General features: G+C 40.0%; 4 protein-coding genes across 7 annotated transcripts in view; 2 read left to right on the forward strand and 2 right to left on the reverse strand.

Moving 5' to 3' along the window:
- The window catches only part of epx (eosinophil peroxidase), a 9,336-nt gene extending 7,783 nt beyond the window's left edge, over positions 1 to 1,553 (forward strand). Inside the window, exon 17 of the mRNA XM_079683573.1 lies at positions 186 to 1,553. Coding sequence (XP_079539699.1) covers positions 186 to 243 — 58 coding nt within the window. The 3' untranslated portion in view covers positions 244 to 1,553. The remainder of the gene's footprint in view (positions 1 to 185) is intronic.
- rab3il1 (RAB3A interacting protein (rabin3)-like 1) lies at positions 1,310 to 12,519 on the reverse strand. 4 transcript variants are annotated; one of them, XM_079683575.1, is made up of 13 exons: positions 10,926 to 11,067; positions 10,243 to 10,576; positions 7,032 to 7,215; positions 6,812 to 6,907; positions 6,223 to 6,300; positions 5,877 to 6,113; positions 5,584 to 5,703; positions 3,931 to 4,059; positions 3,730 to 3,842; positions 3,523 to 3,546; positions 3,086 to 3,185; positions 2,934 to 3,000; positions 1,310 to 2,396 (listed from the first exon to the last, which is right to left on the reverse strand). In XM_079683575.1, the coding sequence occupies exons 2-13, from the start codon at positions 10,455 to 10,457 to the stop codon at positions 2,311 to 2,313; spliced, it is 1,449 nt and encodes a 482-aa protein (XP_079539701.1). In that variant the 5' UTR covers positions 10,458 to 10,576; positions 10,926 to 11,067; the 3' UTR covers positions 1,310 to 2,310. The 4 variants fall into 4 exon arrangements, with proteins under 4 accessions (XP_079539701.1, XP_079539704.1, XP_079539702.1 ...); XM_079683578.1 differs by lacking the exons at positions 10,243 to 10,576; positions 10,926 to 11,067 and adding an exon at positions 12,385 to 12,519; XM_079683576.1 differs by lacking the exon at positions 3,523 to 3,546.
- Positions 11,157 to 16,269, forward strand: best1 (bestrophin 1). The gene is made up of 10 exons (XM_079683574.1): positions 11,157 to 11,558; positions 11,801 to 12,087; positions 12,197 to 12,291; positions 12,398 to 12,631; positions 13,677 to 13,831; positions 13,912 to 13,989; positions 14,191 to 14,343; positions 14,438 to 14,518; positions 14,610 to 14,761; positions 14,856 to 16,269. Exons 2-10 carry the CDS (start codon positions 11,936 to 11,938, stop codon positions 15,928 to 15,930), a joined length of 2,175 nt encoding a protein of 724 aa, XP_079539700.1. The 5' UTR covers positions 11,157 to 11,558; positions 11,801 to 11,935; the 3' UTR covers positions 15,931 to 16,269.
- A 176-nt stretch (positions 16,270 to 16,445) lies between these two features.
- On the reverse strand, positions 16,446 to 19,464 carry fth1b (ferritin, heavy polypeptide 1b). The gene is made up of 5 exons (XM_079683579.1): positions 19,266 to 19,464; positions 18,236 to 18,339; positions 17,959 to 18,105; positions 17,631 to 17,756; positions 16,446 to 16,619 (listed from the first exon to the last, which is right to left on the reverse strand). The coding sequence occupies exons 2-5, from the start codon at positions 18,335 to 18,337 to the stop codon at positions 16,461 to 16,463; spliced, it is 534 nt and encodes a 177-aa protein (XP_079539705.1). The 5' UTR covers positions 18,338 to 18,339; positions 19,266 to 19,464; the 3' UTR covers positions 16,446 to 16,460.
- Between the last annotated feature and the right edge of the window lie 623 nt (positions 19,465 to 20,087).

Here is a 20,087-nt window from a genome sequence, read left to right on the forward strand (position 1 = left end):
GAGTAGCATTAAATGGAAATACTAAATGTGTAATCAAGTGCAGCACTAACGCAAGTGTAAAAATACATATTTAAAAAATATAAAGTGAAATAAACGTGTTATACATTGTTTATTTGTCCCTGAAACAAAATAATACAAAGGAAGTTTTAAAGTGAAAAATGAATAACTAAATCTCTTTCTTCTAGATATTTCCCCAAGAAAGAAGAGTTGGTCAATGCTGGATGTTGCCAGGGGAAAAGTTAAAAAAAGAGTTTGGTAAATGTATGTTCGTTCTTTATCAGTATGTTATATAAAAAGTAACTTACAGTATTCATTATTTCAAGTTGCAAACAGTGTATATTGATCTGCATAGAGGTAGAATGTGATCTCGTTTTAATTTATAATAACCATATAAGGTGTGATGATCATTTTACAACAGATTGTACTCATTCATTTACTGCAAGTCAAACTACTTATTCATTAAGGTTGTAATCTGTGTGATTAGGTCATGAAAACAGAATAACAAGCTTACCAAAGACCTTTTAAATCCGGATGCTGAAATCTTACAGGAATGTCAGCTCCAAAAACCGATTTTCATACCCCAAAGCCCCTCTGAGCAGCTCCCTGTGCCTGAATCCTGCTTACAAATCTGTTGAATAACGGTGTTTCAGAGCGTTTATTACCGGGGGTTACCCGGCTGTTCCTGCCCACGACCTTAATCGAAAGACAGATCAGCGCCATGCCTTAAGGAAGTACAGATGGCAGTTTATGGCCACTCTGAGCTGGGGCAGGGGGCTATATTTAGAGAAAAACCTCTAAAACTATATCAAAAACTAGAATTACAATTATTTTACGATTTCTTGAGTTATGGCCACAAAGATGTTTTGTGAGGTCACAGTGACCTCCAAATTTGAAGAAATGTCCTCAAGGCATTCCTTAAATGAATCTTAGACGAACAGACAAGAAAACATAAATACCTCCAGCCATAAAAACTCAGATATGATTAGATATTAAAAGTGGAACATTTTACAAGAAATTCTCAAACCTTAACATAAAATCTAAAGAATTTGTTGTGTCAAGGTAACACATTGGCTGGTTCAGTTTCATCTCAAATGCAAACAAGGAGTCTTTTCTCTGAATATCAGCCACTTGTTTTTTATAACCTACCATTTGACAAATTATACAAATGTTTCTGTGTCATCTGGTTCTGATCAAATGAATCCCTGTGACGTTCCCACACTAAAAATCGCAAAGAGACAAACCAGCTGTGTAATTTATCTGCTATCAGATTTGATTCAAGCGACCTATAAATCACACACAGTACAAAGGAGATGTAGTGAGTCTTTAATGGAGTGTTTTGATTATCAGTACACTGAGGTTAGGCGCCTTACAAGCCTAAAAAAGGCAGAAGCAGTTATTATTGCACTTTCTGAAACAATATTCATTATTTTAAAATTGTTCATTCATAATAACTAATCTATACTGTAAAGCACAACCAATATACATTGTATAATATGGCTACGTACTGCATTCATGCAATGTTATGTATGGCTTTTAATTATCTTTACATCCTCTTCATTGCATGAATAACATTTCATATTGCAATCACTTGTATTAAAGCTTGTTCATTTTCGGACTACATTGTGAAACTGTCACCATTTTGAGCCTGGGGTTGTCATAACTAAATCATTAACAATTTGTCTATAATGAAGTGCAGGTCAGGCTGACATGAAGCTGTTTCTATTGTGTGAATTTGAAAGGCATCGAGGACAGGTAGTGCAGGAGGGCATCAACACATGTAAGGCCATGCTGAGAGAAAGTCTGTTGTGTTTGAGCCGATAGCCGAGAACTAGTGTGAATTATATTTATGTAAAAATACTTGTTATGAAAAAACCACATAGATGTTGCTTATCTCACAGTAGAACTATAACATTACATAGTTACATACAAATATGTAATACTTGAGGTAAGAGACCAACTAAACTCTCTACACTGCTGTCATGCGTTGTGCTCATCTTTACATGATACATAAAGTCTATTAGGATCAACATGAGAAGTTTACTCCACCGGGGAGAATGACTGGAGACCTGCAGTATAACAGAAATATATTTTACATATCTAGGAATAATGCTTTTTTTAATGTCATGTTTCCTTCTTGCTGTGCTGGTTTAACTCTTTGTAATATTGAATAAAAGAGGCACATGAACTTTCTCTGCTTCCCTTGTTGGTGGACGCCTGCTGCAGCACTGATGCTGTACAACCTCTGCTACACAAGCTAAAGACCTGATTGTTACCACAGTTTAACCCTGATCTTAAAGATGATCAGAGTCTCTAGCCCTGGTCAGTGAGGTAGAAACCTAACTTAGCCACGGTCATCTCTCTGCGGAGACGCATCACCTCCCAGAACATCTGCTCCGCTGGACCGAGGCAAAGAGAGGACAAAAGATACAACATGTCAGCTGCCTGAAGAAACTCGGTTTGCAAACAGTGGTGGAAAGCATGGACAAAAACAACAGTCAAGATAAGGGATTGTTACTTTATGATTATGTTGACTCAAGTACAAAAGTATCTCATAAAAACGTCTCAAGTCGTGAGTAACTTCATTAAATGCAATTTATAACATTGATGTATTTAAGGTGGTAATGCTAAGTGTATGTTAAGGGTGAGTATTTGATCTTATTTCTTTCTGTCAGACAATCGCTGTGATACATGTGCACTCAGCTACAAATATTAAGCTGAATGTATCGGTAAAAATAGCATGGAGTGTGTAGCCTAATGTAATGTAACAACTATTCTTAAAAGGCACAATATATTGAGAAAGATATCGTATAAAACAAAGAAAATATAATGCATTACTACCAACCACTGTTGGCCTAGTAAGAATCTAAGTATAAAAACAGAATCTTACTAACTACATTAAACAATATATTAAATTCACTTTAGTGTTAACTTACCATCATGTCTCACCAGACCCTGCTGGATGTAGCGGATATAAGTAAAAAAATTGCAAACAGCCGTGATCTAGAAGGGAAGGACAAAATAAAGAGGAGGTCATATGTAGCAACACTTGTGTCTGATGAAGGTTACAGAGATAAGGGATAGTTACCCGTGCTCGGCTGGAGGGAGAGATGCAATAGTAGCTCCCTTTGTCACCAAGTTGAATGCGATGTCTGCAGAGGCGCGACATGCCGCTCAATGCACATTTTCTACAGACAGAAACACAGGCTGTCAGAACATGAAAGAGACCTGGAGACACGCAGTCATGTTTTATCACAGTAAGATACATCTCATCGGGTATTATCAACAATTCAATGTGAGAACACAGTCCAGGTGCAAAATGATTTAGTAGTGGATGGCAACAAATATGAGTGCACACTCAGAGAAAGTTAGTCGCTGGAAGAGAAACAAGAGGCATGCAGAACTGGTTAAGTTACAGATTTCTTTACAACTTTTCCGACGTATGGAAAGACAGAATTAATTTCATGCTTCAGTTCTTTGTGTTAGTGAAAAGCTGAACAGCTGATTGCTCCTGAGAGGACTTACGTCTCTATTGCTGCTCTAAAGCCACTGGAAGAAAAAAATTAAAGATTTTTTAATCAGACAGTGATTAGGAACCCCTCCTAAGATACCTTCAGCTATGACCTCTAATCATCAGAGGAGATTACAAAACCAAAGAAGGATGGATTATCATCAGGGTTGACTTGTTTAGAGAGGATGGGATGGTAGATGATAAGACAAGACTGAACTCACTTTGGGCCGCCGCACTCGACAGCAGAGGCTTTAACCATGGGTAACGCTGACATGGCCACCGGCTCGATGGTCAAAGAGTTGTTTTCCACTGCGCTCTGCACCAGCTGTGACAGCTGTGGACAACAGGAATCAATAACTTCAGACACTAAAATACAGCACACACAGCGAAGTGTTCATGTAAAGAAGCGGTGAGATGCTGACCTCAGACTTTGTGAAGGAGAGGCAGGGCCCGATGTCTTCTCTGTAGACTCGACTCAAGAAGGCAGAGGAACGCTCCGCACTCAGGTTCTCCTTCCACATCAAAAACTCTGCATACAGTACGGAGTCCATCTGCAAGAAGAATCCATCACTTATTAAATTGTGTATGTGTCAACTATAGGAAGTGATACCCCCTTTCTATGGGCTCAGAACAGTCTCATAATACACACGGATCCACACTTGTGTTTTTCAATGCACACACAAATGTATTCCGTTTCATATACATGTAAATAAAATCCAAATACAGAAAAAAGTTTTACATATGTATTTTTGATCCTGTATTGTATGTATTTTTTAGACTGTTCTGAGCCCATACCTTTCTCCCAACCCTACATAACCCAGATACAAGCAAACTGGCTTGCTATTACAATACATATAATATTGTGCAAAAACACTAAAGAGGTTATTTGGAAAGTCTAGAAATGACAGAGCAAGACATCCCAGCACATTTCCAAATATCATTCAATAACTATTTTGATCGATAAACATTAGAAAAATCTGGAAAATGAATTGTCCAAAAACGTTTTGGGCTTCACCAAAAAATAAATCTAAAACAACACCATTAAGGAAAGTCACTCAACACAACTCTGAAAAGATATAAGAGCAACAACAAGACAGCATGCAGACGAGCTCTGTGAGGATGCACTGAGGCTAGAGGTGCTTTGAGATCAATGCTAATGAAGTCATGCTAAAGTTGATCATTCATAATGTTAACCAGGTTTAGAGCCTAGCTTGATACATTGGTTATATTTGCTAATAAGCACTGAACATGAGTAAAGCTGTGGTTAATGGGAATGTCCTCAGTCAGGAATGAAGAGATTAACAAAGACAAACCATTAAGTAGATGTGGAAACATATTTACAGGATAAGTGAAAACATTTACCTGATGCTAGCACCAGAGGAAAAGTTAGCAAAACTGAAAACATCTCAACAACTATTGCATTCATTGGAATTAAATGTGGCGATCACTAGAGCAAACCATGGTTAAGAATCATGAGAAAACACAGAAAGCTGGGTAAGGCTTTTAAAGAAGTGAAAGAGACGAAAGGTGCTAAGAATTCACTTTTTCTACCAGCCCCTCCATTAATCTTATGACGCTTTGTTTCTTGCTGCGTACTTTCACAACCTATTTTTCACAGTCGAATGTGTCATCCAATTACTTATGTGAAAATTATTTTTAAAAAAGGGAATATGTTCTAAAATTGTTACTCTCGAAATAAAAATGTCAGCTTTTTCCACAACCAGAATTGTGTTGTGAATAAATCCTTAGTTGCACTTGTACTTTAAAAAGGAAATGGGCAAATGGCTAACAAATTCAAACAATTACACTTAGCTAGAAAACTGTGCTTTCAAATATAAGGGTCCATATCCTTCAGAAACATTGGATTTAGAAGCAACACATTTCATTTGTTATGTCTTTCTGGACAACTTTAGACGTCTGATGCTCTCAGACTGATAAAGATTTTACCGAAGAGATACAGCGTATTTGTGTCACTTTAACAATAAGGAAGGAATAACACGCTCATTGTCCCATAAAAGCATGAAAGCACAGTTATGGAAAAGACGTCATGCAGCTGGTTGAGGTAGGGCAGTTACCTGTCTGCTGTCAGTGCACAGCCCCTCCCCCCGCTCCTGCCAGTACCGGTCAAAGGTCACATTGACAGACTGGCCAGGAACCAGGCAGAGAATCAGAGAAAGGAGAGCAGGAACAGCGGGCTGAGAGACGAAGAGACATCAGAGACAGAGAGGACGAAACAGTCAGGGAGAGGTTAGTACTGAGGGAAAGGAAAAGAAGAGAACTTAAGATACAAGTGACTGGAAACAGGAAGGTAGAAACAGAGCAAGGCCAAAGGAGACAAGAGGGACATTTACAACCTCAATGCGGTTACCTCTCTGTCCTCTTTGGCCGCAGGCTGAATGGAAAGCGAGGTGTTTTCTTGTTTTCCAGGTACAGATGGAAAGACCCCGCTTGCGCTTTTGTTGCGGACGTGGCCCCCGACGTGTCTGTACCCCCCCCTCGCTCCCGACGCCTGCAGCTGAGGATGCAGCTGGCGGTTTGGGGAAGAAGGTGTTGATGTCAACACAAGAGTCTTGAGCGCTGTCACCTCTGCCTGAAGAACGTCAATCTGGGAGACAGAAAATGTAGAGAGAAATAAAAGTTAAAAAGAGACAAAAGTCTGATGATGGGAAGAGACTCAATAAGGGGAGGGAATTCGTCACAAAAACATCACACACCTTTCCCTGAGCCTCCTTCAGTTGTTTCTCCGCTCCTGCTTGTTTGACGTTAGCTTCATTCACCATCTTGTGAGCTTCCTGTAAGGATGGAAATGGTCATAGTTACACAAGTGGTGTCCATCTATGCTGTGGTTTTTAAGAAGTCGGAAATCTCCAATCAGCTGGGCAATTTAATACTGAGGTCTTTTGGGTCCAGCTTCTAGTGGCCTTATGATGAACTGCAGTTTTTGGAGGTTTTTGCTTTGTCATAATTCACGAGCAGCCCCTTTCACATGACACTATGTGACACATAATACAACCATGTGTTCCTGTTAGATCAATGTTCACTGCAATGCAAATTGTGAATCTAAAGTCTTGCAGTGCTGCAAAGCATCATGTTACTTCCCGGATCACCATAGTCTCAATTCAATTCAAAACCTTTATTTATCCAGGAGAAATCCCATTGAGATCAATGATCTCTTTTTCAAGCGAGACCTGCAGCAGTAGGTTCCACATGAAGACATACAAACATAAACAACAGAACAACAAAAGGACATCATACAAAGTCTAAATGACAGTGCAGTCAGCAGAGAGCATCTGTTGTCGTTACCTCGAACAGACTGGCAGTCAGCTCCTCCAGCTCCTGCTCCAGCTGATTCCTGACCCGCGACAGACGCTCACACTCCTTGTCCTTTAGTTTCAGTTCCTGAATGTGAAAGAGAAAAATGTCACAACCACATTTAACAAGGAAGGACATTTGCATCGTCAACTTTCTTTCAGGTTACACAATGCTTCATGTGTGTGCGATACTAGAAAATAGGTTACAACACCTTCTTTGCAGCGTCCAGCTGTTCCGTGAGGATCTCAGAGCCCTTTTCTCTGATTTCTTTTTCTTTGATCTCCAGCGACGAGCTGCGATGCCGGGAGAGGACGCCATGGGCTCTGGATGAGGGGGGCCCAGCCGAGCCTCCTCCCTCCACTCTGGACTTTGGATCTGGATCCAGATCTACCAACCTTCACACAAACAGAAATATACTCATTGTTATTGAGGGAACAATCATTTTTCATATCCACTCCTGGATTGCTATAAAGACAGTATGGAGTGAAGGGGTTGATGTGATGATAAATTAGGACTTATTACACTTCAATTTGATTGTCCTGTTTGCTTTGTGTATATGCTTTCGTTGTGACTGCAAAGGGCTAAAGATGAAAGTCAACTTCTGAGATAACTGCTGCAAAACATTGAACTGCAGCATCAATGTGAAATACTGTTCATTGTCGTTTACAAATAAAAACCTTTTTCAGTATCATTAGCATCATAAGCAGCATTTTCATATGAGTAGGTAGTATGGATCACATAGTGAGGTCATCATACAAATATTGATAACTAATACCAATATACATTCAGTTGATAGTTAAAAACATTTAGCTAAACATTCATATAAATCATTCAAAAGTGTTTGCTACTTTAGTTTTCAAATAATGCTCAGTTTAGAGAGCAGAATGGAAGCCGACCACATCAAAATGTCTTTCTCCTTAGTGACTCTCTCACTTAGTTATAGCTGGAAGTGTTATCATTAACAATGTTAAAGACCTCTCAGCAGTGGTTTATAGTAACTAGGTACATTTACCCAAGTACAGTACCATTTTGAGGTACTTCTACCCCATCACAATTTGGAGGTAAATCGTGTACTTTTACTCCACTACATATATTTAATATCTTCAGTTACTTTGCAGATTTGGATTAATAATAATAAATCATTAATGTAAAATATAATCAACTCTTAAAATCAGACTTTAGTCACACCTGGAGTAAATTCACAATCTACCCTACATCATAGCCTACACGGTAGGCCAATTCGAATCAAAACATTATATACTATTCTGAAATTGGCCAATGTGCATAATGAGTGGTTTTACTTTCGGTACTTTAAGTATGTTGATGCCAAAACTTTAGTTATTTTACTTGAGCAACATTTTTGATTGCAGGAGTTTTACTTGGAACAGAGTATTCCTACACTCTGGTACTTCTACTTTTACTTAGGCACAACATCTAAGTACTTCTGTCACCTCAGCTGGTGGTGAAATCTGAATTAGAAATCCCAACATTTAGATTTAATGTTGTGTAGTTTTTCCATTAAACTCATGCTCAAAGGTCACAAACTACAACACATTAGCCCGAGCTTGCAGCTAGCTGGTCGTTAGCTCCCGGGTACAACTTTTTACCAGGGAGAGGTTTCCCGTCAGTATCCGCCCTTACCCTGTCAGTGTCCGGGGAGCAGATATAACCCACCCGTCCTTTCTGAAGTGTGTCCCCTCCAGGGTCCTTCAAGGGTTGTTCTCGTGTTAAATGAACAAATAATTGACGTTAACGGAGCTAACGATAGCTGGTTTCAGTGAAAGTAATCTCAGCCGCTTTAAATCAGCGCAGGAATGCGGACGCTGACGTAGACAATAACAACAACAACAGCAGCAGCAGCAGCTCAGGGAACAACAATAAATATCTAAAAGTGTAACGCCGAGTTTGTTATCACTTTTGCAGCTTTGTCCTTCTCTGTTGTGTCTCTTCTCATTTCCGTGTCGTTATTTCCAGTCAAGAAAAACGATTGTCTCTGCTCCCAGTTTCTGCCTCTTTCTCAGCGGTCACATGACAGAGCATCCACTCCCAGATCCAAGCTAACATCAGCACATACCAAAGACTCAGTTACTTGAGTTATACTGACACCTCATCATTATGTTAGCTGTTTGTCTCTTAGTGGAAATATGAGAGGCTCTTACATATAAAGAAGACGTGGGCTTTTATGCTCTTATATATAAAATAGGATATGATTAGCTTTCTCAAAATGATGAATTCATTTCTCAAAATAGCCAACTAAATAAGAATCTCCAAATAGTAAATGTGAGTCTAGAAATAATGTAGGTTCAAGACAGTCAATATTTTAAGACAACTCATGATTTTGAGATTCTAACTCATTGTTTCAAGAAGGTTTATCCTTATTTAACGATACTATCAAATTCGAGATTGGTAAACCAATTTTTGAAAAAGTCCTGAGAGTTTCACATGATTTCAAAGGCATTAAAACATTTGGCCAAAATGATGTTCTTCAGATATAGTGTCTTCATGCCATTGATTGTTAAACAAAGTGCACTGCCAGTATTGTACAATTGTTGTTTTGAATATAAATGTTCAGTCTAGTTTTTAAAGAAGGGGTGTTTTTTACCCTAAATATAAACAGAGGTACAACCTTTCTTTTCCCTCATTTCCTGTCAGCTCTCTCCTGTACTCTCTAATAAAGGCAAAACACAACATTAAAACAAGTCCTGATCTGACCCCGCACAGACCCGCAGATCTAAAACCTCAAACCTGCATTAATGCGCTCACTCTAAATATGGTGCATAGATTTCACTTTCTTTCTTTCCTTTCACTACATTTGCCTAAAAGCCTTTAATGCAGAATAAGGCTTTACATGTTATCAAATGGCATTACTGCCATTGTGCTAACCTGTAGGGAGCAAAATCTAACACTTCATGATCTAGCACTGAATTAAAAAAAAAAAAAAGTCTTGTCTCCTGTGATTATGACTTAAAATGAAATGAACGATTAAGTTTTAGCAGCTTTCTTTTGGTCGGGATCATTATTCTAAGTGTTTCTTGTTCGGATAGTCATTTGGACCACAAGAAGCCCTCCTATCCTATTGTCTAAATAAGACTAAAAGCATTGATGTTCTACAAAATTAGAATAACAGACAAATGATCCTGACAATATAAAAATACTTTTGTTTTTAACCTGGCAGAGCTGTTTCTCCACCTGTTTAACAGATGGAAAGAAATATGTGAGGAACTTACAAAAATTCTCCTGGAAATACCTTTTGTTTAGCCATTTTTAAATCATAAACAGAGGGGATTAGACCATAGACAGAGGGGATCCCAGTAAGGATCAGACTCAAAACAAGGGTCAACATCATTTCTTTCTCATCTTACAGGGCTTCCATAATATTTAAGTATATTGGTGAGATCAAACTCATCCTCTTTGTCACTCACCGTCCAACAACACATCCTATCTCCTCAGCGTCCCTGCTGCACTTGTGTCTGGCGGCTGGCTGTCCCAGGACATCAGGTTTCCCGAAAAACACAGTTGATGAATACACAGATATTCCAGATTTCCCTTTGATGATTTCATATCCTGGGCTGGCTGTTGTTGAAGGTGGTGGAGAAGAGGAAATCTGGACGCTGTGAACTCCCTCAAAATGATCCATGTCTCTCTCTCTCAGGCAGTGCAGAAACTCATCAGAAACGTCTAGACATCTGCTCTGGATTTACTTTAAGTCTGTTATTATATTTTTCAATGATCCTGGTGCCTTTGGGTTTCAAGCCACTTCAATGGAGAAAAGAAAGAGTTAAAAAATGCAGCTTTAATTCTCCTAAAAACGAAATAAGTTTCACTAAACAAACCTTCCCTCAAAGTCCTGCAGTAATCAGTGGACAAGTCATGACCTCTACAGTGTTTGAATAACTTACACACCTCCCTCACTTGCAGTACTGCAGAGCCAGAAACGCTCTCATATTTGCAGGTTCTCATAAGGATTTTATTTCATTCTTAAAAACCCATTGTAAACATACCAGCCTTTGTTAAGAACAGTAGCGTGCAAGTATCACGCACATGTGGAGTGAAGGAGACTTAATCCAAGATGATATAAGGACAGAAAAATACACAGTATACTCACCAAAGAGTTCAACACTGATCTCAAAGTGTTATAGAGCATCAAAAAACTGTCAAAACTGAAAAGAAATACATCTTTAAGAACAAAAGGATCAAATTGAGTCCGTACTTCGCCCTGCTGTTGGTCTCCTGGTTAGACAGGAAGGGTTAATCACTAACACCTTCTGCTCAGTCAGAGCCAAGCGGTGCACATTTCTTCCAGCAGAGGGGGAGGACACAACCCCACCTGATCAGGAGTTTTCCATGAGTGCATACTTAATGAGGCTTCAAACAAACCCTCTTGGTGTTTACTGATATTAAAATGTGTTCAGCAAAATAGAGATAAATAACAGCTACGCTATGAATACATTGTTTTTATAGAAATATATTTCCTTAATCTGATCACAACCTTGTCATGTTTTAACCACCCTATTTGTGGCAGTGTGGGTGCTTTCCTCAGATTTGTTCAGATTAACAATACCCGGCCTCACAATGCAGCTTTGTTGCTCAAACAGATTAACACGTCAAGTGACCGGAGGTGCAGGAGTCCCTTGCTCTGTTTTTCTTTCCTGCTTACCTTTCATCAATATCATTCCAACCGACACAACACATCTCGGGCCGCAGTGAGAACGATGGCCAGACAATTTCAAATTGTTCGGTGAGTAAAGATTCACAGCTTTGTGTTTTAGACTGTTGGATATTGTATTTTGCCTGTTGTAGCACTGTCAACATCTCTTCAGAAGAATCGGCTTAATTAAGATCATTTAAGTGAAATGGTTATTTAAGGGTGTATAAAACGGTAACCAGTTTCAGTTGATGTGGTGAGTGCAAACAGTTGGATTGAAGAGTAAGTGGAGAACTTAACATATCTAATGCTGCTGTTTTACTTTATTATTTTAGATCTAACTAAATAGGCCTTATGAGATCTAGGTTGACCGCTGACATTGAGCTCAGGCGAAGCAACAAGAACAACACCACTGGTTTCCTTCATGTCACGACACAGTCAGCCGGAAAGTTGGGCAGAAAGCAGCAGCGATGACCGTCACATACTCGCGCAGGGTTGCTGATGCAGGTCTGGGGACCTTCTTTCACCTGCTCTTGCGATGGAAAGGCAGCGTCTACAAACTGCTCTACAGAGAGCTCATCATCTTCACTTTCCTCTACTACTTCTTCAGTATTGTTTATAGGTACTCTTATAGGAGATATCAGTAGTAAACATTCATGTCCTGCTGTCTTCATAAAGAGTGACCTGAAGTTAAAAGTTGTAATGAACTCAAAAAGTGTTTCCATCCCCAGGTTTGTGTTAAAGGATGACCAGAGGAGGCTGTTCGAGAAGCTCTCAATATACTGTGACCGCTACGCAGAGCTCATCCCTGTGTCCTTTGTGCTCGGTGAGTTGAGGCTCATTGTTTCTTCTGCATAAATCTGAACAACAGTGTTGCTGGAAACCTTTACAGAAGGTGGGCTCGAAATACCTATCTTACATTTTGTTGTCAGGTTTCTATGTCACCCTGGTCGTGTCCCGTTGGTGGGGCCAGTTTGAGAACGTCCCCTGGCCGGACCGCCTGGCAGCATTAGTGGGCGGCCATGTTCGTGGAGACGACGAGGCCTCAAGGCTGACCCGACGAACTCTGATGCGATATGCCAACCTCTCCGGTGTGCTGATCTACCGCTCTGTTAGCACAGCCGTCTACAAGAGGTTCCCCACCATGGAGCACCTGGTGCAGGCAGGTAGGGGGAGGTTAAGTCGACTAAACTCTATGTTGTTGGTCTGGCCAGTTTAATGGCTGTTAAAAATAAGAAATCGTGGGAAGTGGACCGGCATGTCACAGGTTATGAATAATGTTTAAAACATATTCACCACTAAACAGTGGAGGAAAGTAACTAAGTACTCATGGTGCCTGAGTATTTACATTTTCTGATACTTTATACTTCTACTCCACTAATCTTTAAAGGAAGGTGTACTCCAGCAAATTCATTTGATGATTAGATTACCTAGATACTTAACAGATTCTGAAATTATTATCAACAAATAAAACATGATATATCATCATAGATTATGTACCACAGCATAGGGCTTCTCCGTTAATCATATTTTAATCGCAATTACGATTTTGGCTTGCAACGATTATGAAAACAACATAATTGAAATAAAACGATTATTATTATTTTTTTATTTAAAATACAAAATAAAAAAGGTTTTATTGGTTTTTCAGTTGAATTATACTTAAAGTTAAGGGTAATCAACTGTTAAAAACATACTGTTCAACATTTTTTTTTCAATAAATGGATGTTTTCAAAGTAAATAATCCTTTTTAATAATCGTGATATCAATTATTGACCCAAATAATCGAGATTATGATTTTTGCCATAATCGAGCAGCCCTACCACAGCAGTATAACACATTGCAGCAATGTGCCCCAACATTTACAAGCTGCAACACTTATGTAATGCGTACATTAATCTATCAATTACTTTATTCCAATAATATATCACACAATATTCTGTGGACCAATCTGCGAGTATTTTTACCTTAGGTACATCAAGAATACTTTTGAAATAAGTAAGAGCACTTTTACTTTATAGGCTACTACGTACTACTAATTACTTTTACACAATGGAATTGCAACGTTTACTTAAGTTAATAATCGGAAGATTGTTTCTAACCCTGCTTGGAACTTAAATTATAGGTACTGTTCAGACTAACAGAAACAAACATCTTAAGTGCTTTCTCTATTTGCTTCATTCCTTCACTCGTTGTGTTTGTGCCTCTCAGGGTTGATGACGTCGGAGGAGCTCAGGCACCTGGAGGAACTGCGCTCTCCTCACAACAAGTTCTGGGTTCCCTGCATGTGGTTTGTCAGCCTGGCTCTGAGGGCTCGGACTGAGGGTCGCATCAACAACGACGTTGCACTCACAGCCCTTCTTACTGTAGGTCTTTATATTTCTGCTGGTTAAAGGAACCTGAACATCTTCACGTTTTATAATATTGCTTTTTCTTCTCTTTTCAGGAGTTGAATAGTTTACGGGCAAAGTGCATGAAGCTGTACGGCTACGACTGGATCAGCCTGCCTCTTGTCTATACTCAGGTTTGTTGAGCTGTAACTGAAATAAAGTAGATACCTTTTTGGTAGAACAGATTTGATAGTTTTTACAGTGTTATGAATCATTAAGTGTTAAAAACAACTAATAATCCTTTACCTGAAACGATTAACTTGGTTTGATCATAGCAATCTGACAACAATCAGAAATAAAACAAATCAATGCAAACCCATATAACCCCTGACTAGGTGGTGACAGTGGCGGTGTACAGTTTCTTCCTGGCTTGTTTGATTGGCCGTCAGTTCTTGGATCCGGCTCAGGGTTACTCAGGTCACGATCTGGACTTCTACCTGCCTGTCTTCACCCTGCTGCAGTTTTTCTTCTATGTTGGTTGGCTGAAGGTAAAGATTAAGTCAAACTGATGCAACACAAGGCATTTTATTTATTCTTAATCCTTCTGAGATGCATTATGGTCTCTTCTTTTCATTGTGGCAGGTGGCTGAGCAACTCATAAATCCTTTTGGTGAAGACGATGACGACTTTGAAACCAACTGGCTCGTTGATCGCAATTTACAGGTTAGGATTCCAATTATTTCACACTCTTTCACGAGCCACATATTAAGGCTGTCCTGTTCTTGCACTAGCTGTGGTTTCTGTATTCTCTCAGGTGTCCTTGCTGTCTGTGGATGAGATGTACGACAGCCTGCCGCTGGTTGAGAGGGATATGTACTGGAATGAGTCTGAACCTCAGCCTCCCTACACTGCTGCCAGTGCTGAACATCGCAAACCCTCCTTCATGGGCTCGGCCCTGGACATCAGGTTCAGTAATGCTTCTATTTTTTGGGGGATAATTCTTAAACACTTATAGAAATGACTTCCCTAACCATCAAACCCCCTTTGAAATCTAAACTAGTGTTCCTAAGGAGGATATGGAGTTTCAGTGCAATCTGGAGCAAATTAAAGAACACGAGGAAGCCAACTACTCCACCCCGCTGCTTGGAGGGCTGGGTCGTCTCCTTGGTGTCCAGTCTCCTAACTTCCCTCGCTCCTCCCGGGTCTCTCTGCTGCGCCGCCGCCCCGGAGCTCCACAGAGCCGCTTCCCTCTGTACCTGCACCAGGAGCCTCTGAGTCAGAGCCGCCATCCTTTCAATCGTGAGGGAGATCCAGACTATGCCTTCTCCACCATGCCCTTGTATGAGCGACCAGGGTTCTACAGCTGCCCACAAACTCCCATTCACTGCGTGCCCCCAACACCGCAGCGCCCTCGACCCGCCCGGCGAAATCAGAACGAGTGGAACCACAGCTGCAGCTCCCTCGCTCCTACAATGGTGGGCTCACAGATGCTGCCTCCGGACACTCCCAACCACGTCCCCCAACCGCCCTCCTCTGCTTTCCCCTGGCTCAGTGGGGATGGAGAGGCGCCGAATGCCCCTACCTTTTCCTTCCCAGACCCCCCACCTCAACTCTGCCCCATATCTAAAATCAGACCCGGACAAGGCCTGCTGTCTCGCCGCCCTCCACGCTTGACTCTGGACACCATCCACTCAGCTGACAGCCATCCCGGACCCCAAAGTGCTCAGGCGGCAGGAAGTGGAGCAGAAAGGGTGTTCTCGTTCACTCCTCCCTCTCGCACAGCAGCAGCAAATCCCAGTAATCCCACCAGCAGCTCTGGCAGCATTAACGCAACAAGCACCAACAGCGCTGGCACAACCGGAAGTCTCTGCAACGGTACGAGTCACACTAATTTTAGCAACCAAGGGAACTTCAGCAGCAGCATGAGGGCCAGCAGCATGAGGGCCAGCAATGGGGGCATCAACGGCGGGCCGAGCAACAACATGAATGCAGTTTCCACTTCGGAGTCAGCGCAGCAGGAAACCAATCAGCAACACTCACCCAATGATTCAGGAATCTCATTGGCAGAAGGGGACCTGCTGGGCGTTCTGGTGGACAGTGGCTTGAACAAAGCGGCAGGAGCGAGAGAGGACTGAGAAAACAAGGTGTGCCAGACTGCTTTGCATCACATTTGGCATGCAAAATATTTCACACAAACAGGCTCTATGTTACATCTGAACTGCATTACAGTCTTCCGGAGGCCGACATAAAAATTAGAAGTATTTGTTGCACACACTGAGTTAATCTGTACTTTCTGTTAAGCTCTTATCGAACAATTAACCTACTTATAAATTAAAAAGCAGATTATGAGATCTAACCGCCAACATTTGAAGGAAAAATAAGAAACACTTTCTAGTTTCTTCTGCAGCTCAAGGAAAAGAAGTCTCATTGGCATTGTGTCCATCAGTGTACTCTTTAATAAATATTACATATCATGTTATGTTTCCTTTGTTTTTCAATTAAAAAATAAAAACTTGAAATTACCTTCTACTTTTGTATGTTGTTATACAAGGATGTCAACTTAAATTCAAAGCTCCAAGTATATATAAATTATGTTCTATAAATAAATTTCAGAGAGAAAGGGTGGACTGACATTCAGCGCTGACCATAAAAAACTCAGTGTAGTCTAGCTTTCCTCGGCAGCCATGGTGTGTTTGTCAAAGAGATACTCAGCCATGCCGCTCTGAGGCGCTCCCATAAGGCGCAGGTTGGATATCCAGTCTCCCAGTTGCTTGATGGATTTCACCTGCTCGTCCAGAAAATGTGTTTCTATGAAGTCACACAACTGTGGAAAAAAGGAAAAGACAGTTTAATCTTATTTTACTGATCCTCCAAAAGTTAAAATATTTTCTGTTCTCTTAGGTTAGTTTACACATCATTATCTACTTATTCAACGTAAGTATGCATATAAAAAAACAAAATAAATCACTACTTATGAAATAGTGACAAAGCACAGGAGATTTATACTGAACATAAACACCTACCCTTTTATATTAATTATTTCGTACAACCCTCGTTAAATGTATAAACTAAATAAAAACAAATAATCTAAATATAATATAATATAGGTAAAAAATATATAAACATTAAAAACCCTGAGATTTGTCTTTGTTAATCATTTCCGTCAAAATAATTGTAATAAGTGAATAACAATATTTAATTTATTGTTCAAATCTATTCCACAAAATTAACTAATTTTACTGTACACAATTGTCTTAGGTCCTGCTGACTCGTCTGGAACAGCTCCCAGATACAGTCTGTAAGCTTTACATTTGTTATGTTATCCATTAAAGGTGGGGTAGGTAATTTTGGAGAAACCAGCTCGAGTGCGCTAGAATTTGAAAATACACAGCCGGAAAAAATCTGCCACTTCCTTACAGAGCCCCTCCTCCAACACACACGCACGCGCACATGACCAATGAGGGCACGAGATAAGTTTGTGCACAGATGGAAGGCTGACAGGCAGGTAGGCCATCCAGTTATTTTAGCTGGGCCGGCTAAAATGATTGGTCGTGCTTTTTACAGTACTACGGCTTCCACAGATGAAAGCACTTAAGATATTCATTGCTATCGTGATGTTAAGAGCATTCCATGGAACATAACAAAAAGTGTATCTCGAGCCGGTTTCTCAAACTTACCTACCCCACCTTTAATTGTTCAGTTTTAAAGTACACCAAATCTCTAAGCTGGAGAGCATATGAGGTTACAAGTTTTAAAAGGAATTTCTAGATGAATGCCTGTAAATTCAGACATTCAAACACCGGCTAAAACAGCAGTTAATTTTTCTGCTGCTTACATGAGGATCATTGTGTTCAGCTGCCAGTTTCTGCAGGTCCAGCAGGGATTGGTTTACATTTTTTTCCAGCTGCAAGGAACAATCCAGAGCCTCCAGGCTACTCCCCCACTCATCCCTATCAGGTTTCTGAGATGCACATAAGAAATTCAGCAATTGAACACTGGCATAATTTTACAAAAATACCCAACAGATATATTAATAATTATATACTAAATTGTCAGTTAGGGTCCAAGTACCAAACTAAAACGTATCACCAAAATGCAATAATGGAAAAACAATGAATTGCAAATCTTCATCAAAAACAGGACTTTGTATCAGTAGTACACACCCTAATGTCCTGCAGAAAAATGTTGCCTCCACGCTGGTTCTGCAGACTCATCAGCTTCTCAGCATGCTCACGCTCCTCTTTGGACTGTGTGTGGAAAAACTTTACAAAATTTGGAAGGGATTTATCATCCCTATCAAAATAGTATGCCTACAAGACAAAAAAAAAAGAAGACAAAAACTATTGTACATTTTTGAGCTTAATGGGACACCAACAACAGTGAGCAGTGAGCTTTGAACAGAAAAGATGCACATTGAATTGATTTTAGTGCATTTCTTACCATAGAGAGATAAACATAGGAGGCATATAGCTCCAGGTTTATTTGCCTGTTAATGGCAGCCTCACAGTCCTGGTGGAAGTTTTGTCGGATTTGTGAACTCATTTCTGCATAAATCACAACAATAAATAAAGGAGAAATGTGATTCAGTATGTTATAAACACATTATACAAGTAGTACAGGATAAGATATAAAACCACACCATCTAATATCACTGCAGACATCACGATACATTATTATTTTATTAAATGTTTAATTGTTTGTGTCACTGCGACTCCTGCTAAATGAAAGGATTTTATAAGTAAAATGTTGGATTAATTTGTCCAAGTGTTGAGATGACCTTGAAAAGTCTGTCTTGACACCCACAATGGAGGCAGGGTGCAGAATTATCTTTATTGTTCACTGGCACATGGGTAGAGAATAATAACATTCGACTATCCACTCGATGGATTACCATTAGTTTTGAATTGTGAATGATGCAAATCTAATATCCACTTACACATTTTAACAGCATTTGACTGGTTAATGTTATGCCCTCAATTGAGGCACATATGATTTCAAAAATAATTTACATTTTAATATTAAGAATTGTTTACATGCAACACCTTTCCAAGTTAATGCACCTCACCAGTTTAGTGGAACTATTATGACTAAATGAATAAAGTGCCCTTTCCAGGTCTGTGGATTGTGCTGATTTGATTGCATCAACCCCTGCATTGATATTGATCCACACCCCACTGACCTTCATCTCACAATAACTTAATGGCATGCTGGGAAACTGATATAATGTACTTTTAAGTGTGACACCATTGGAAACAAAGCGCAAAAAGCTATTAAAATGTTAATTATTGATGGAGTTAGCAGCGTTAGTTACTCTGTTACACAAGGTGGCTAACGAGCTATGCTAACTACAAATTACTCTACCATAGATCCATGGTTACCGTTGCTAGGCATTGCTAGCTAGATCTCCATCATCTCAATCTCGGACACTCCGACAGGCAGCTGACAATTTACATGCCTGCTAAAAACGTACCTGGTTTGTAGATCTCGGACGTTTCACACTCGTCGCAGGTTCTGAAGCAGTTCAATTTGTAGACAGAAGTTTTAAGACTGTCAGACGTTAAGTTACCCACGCACTGCCGTCATAACGTGGGGCGGTGGCTCCTCAGATGATGGCGGTTAAAGGGATGGGTCATGTTATTAAGACATGTGCACATTGAAACTGCTACATTTAAATGAACTATTTAACTACAATAAACATGTTAATGTTAATCTAATACAGCTCCGGCGATCCACTAGCTCCCCACCGTGCGGTGGTTTTGAAATGCTCCCGATTTCTGAGGTCTCAAAGTTGGCAAGTATGCCATAACCCCATCAGATGTTAAACTTTAAAAGTATATGCTGCTCGCTGTCATGGTTTGCAGCTAAAGCTAGTCAAAAATCCTAGTAGGATTTAAATGTGATGAATACGTCTCTTTTCAAAACGAACTTTAACCACACAAGTGTGTTAAAAATAAATCACCGTTTTATTTAACCCTTCCCTTGTGTTTCGGGTCAAAAGGGACCGAATGACTTATTTTAATCATAAATATTGTGTTTTTCATCCAATTGCCTCAATACCTTATGTTATCCTCCACACTAGGCCTCTGAACATATACACTTGCATTGGAGTGATTTATTCAACAGTGAAACACCCTTGATGTTTTCGGTCAGATTTGACCGCCATAGAAAATGAATGGGTATGAGTGTATTATGTTCATCCTGCAGATAGAAAACATCTATATACAGACACACACGTTACGGGAACCTCTCCCTTTCTCGCGCTGTATGATACAATGTATCATACCATCTCACA

This window comes from Notothenia rossii (assembly GCF_949606895.1).
Source record: "Notothenia rossii genome assembly, chromosome: 5".
NCBI lineage: Eukaryota > Metazoa > Chordata > Actinopteri > Perciformes > Nototheniidae > Notothenia > Notothenia rossii.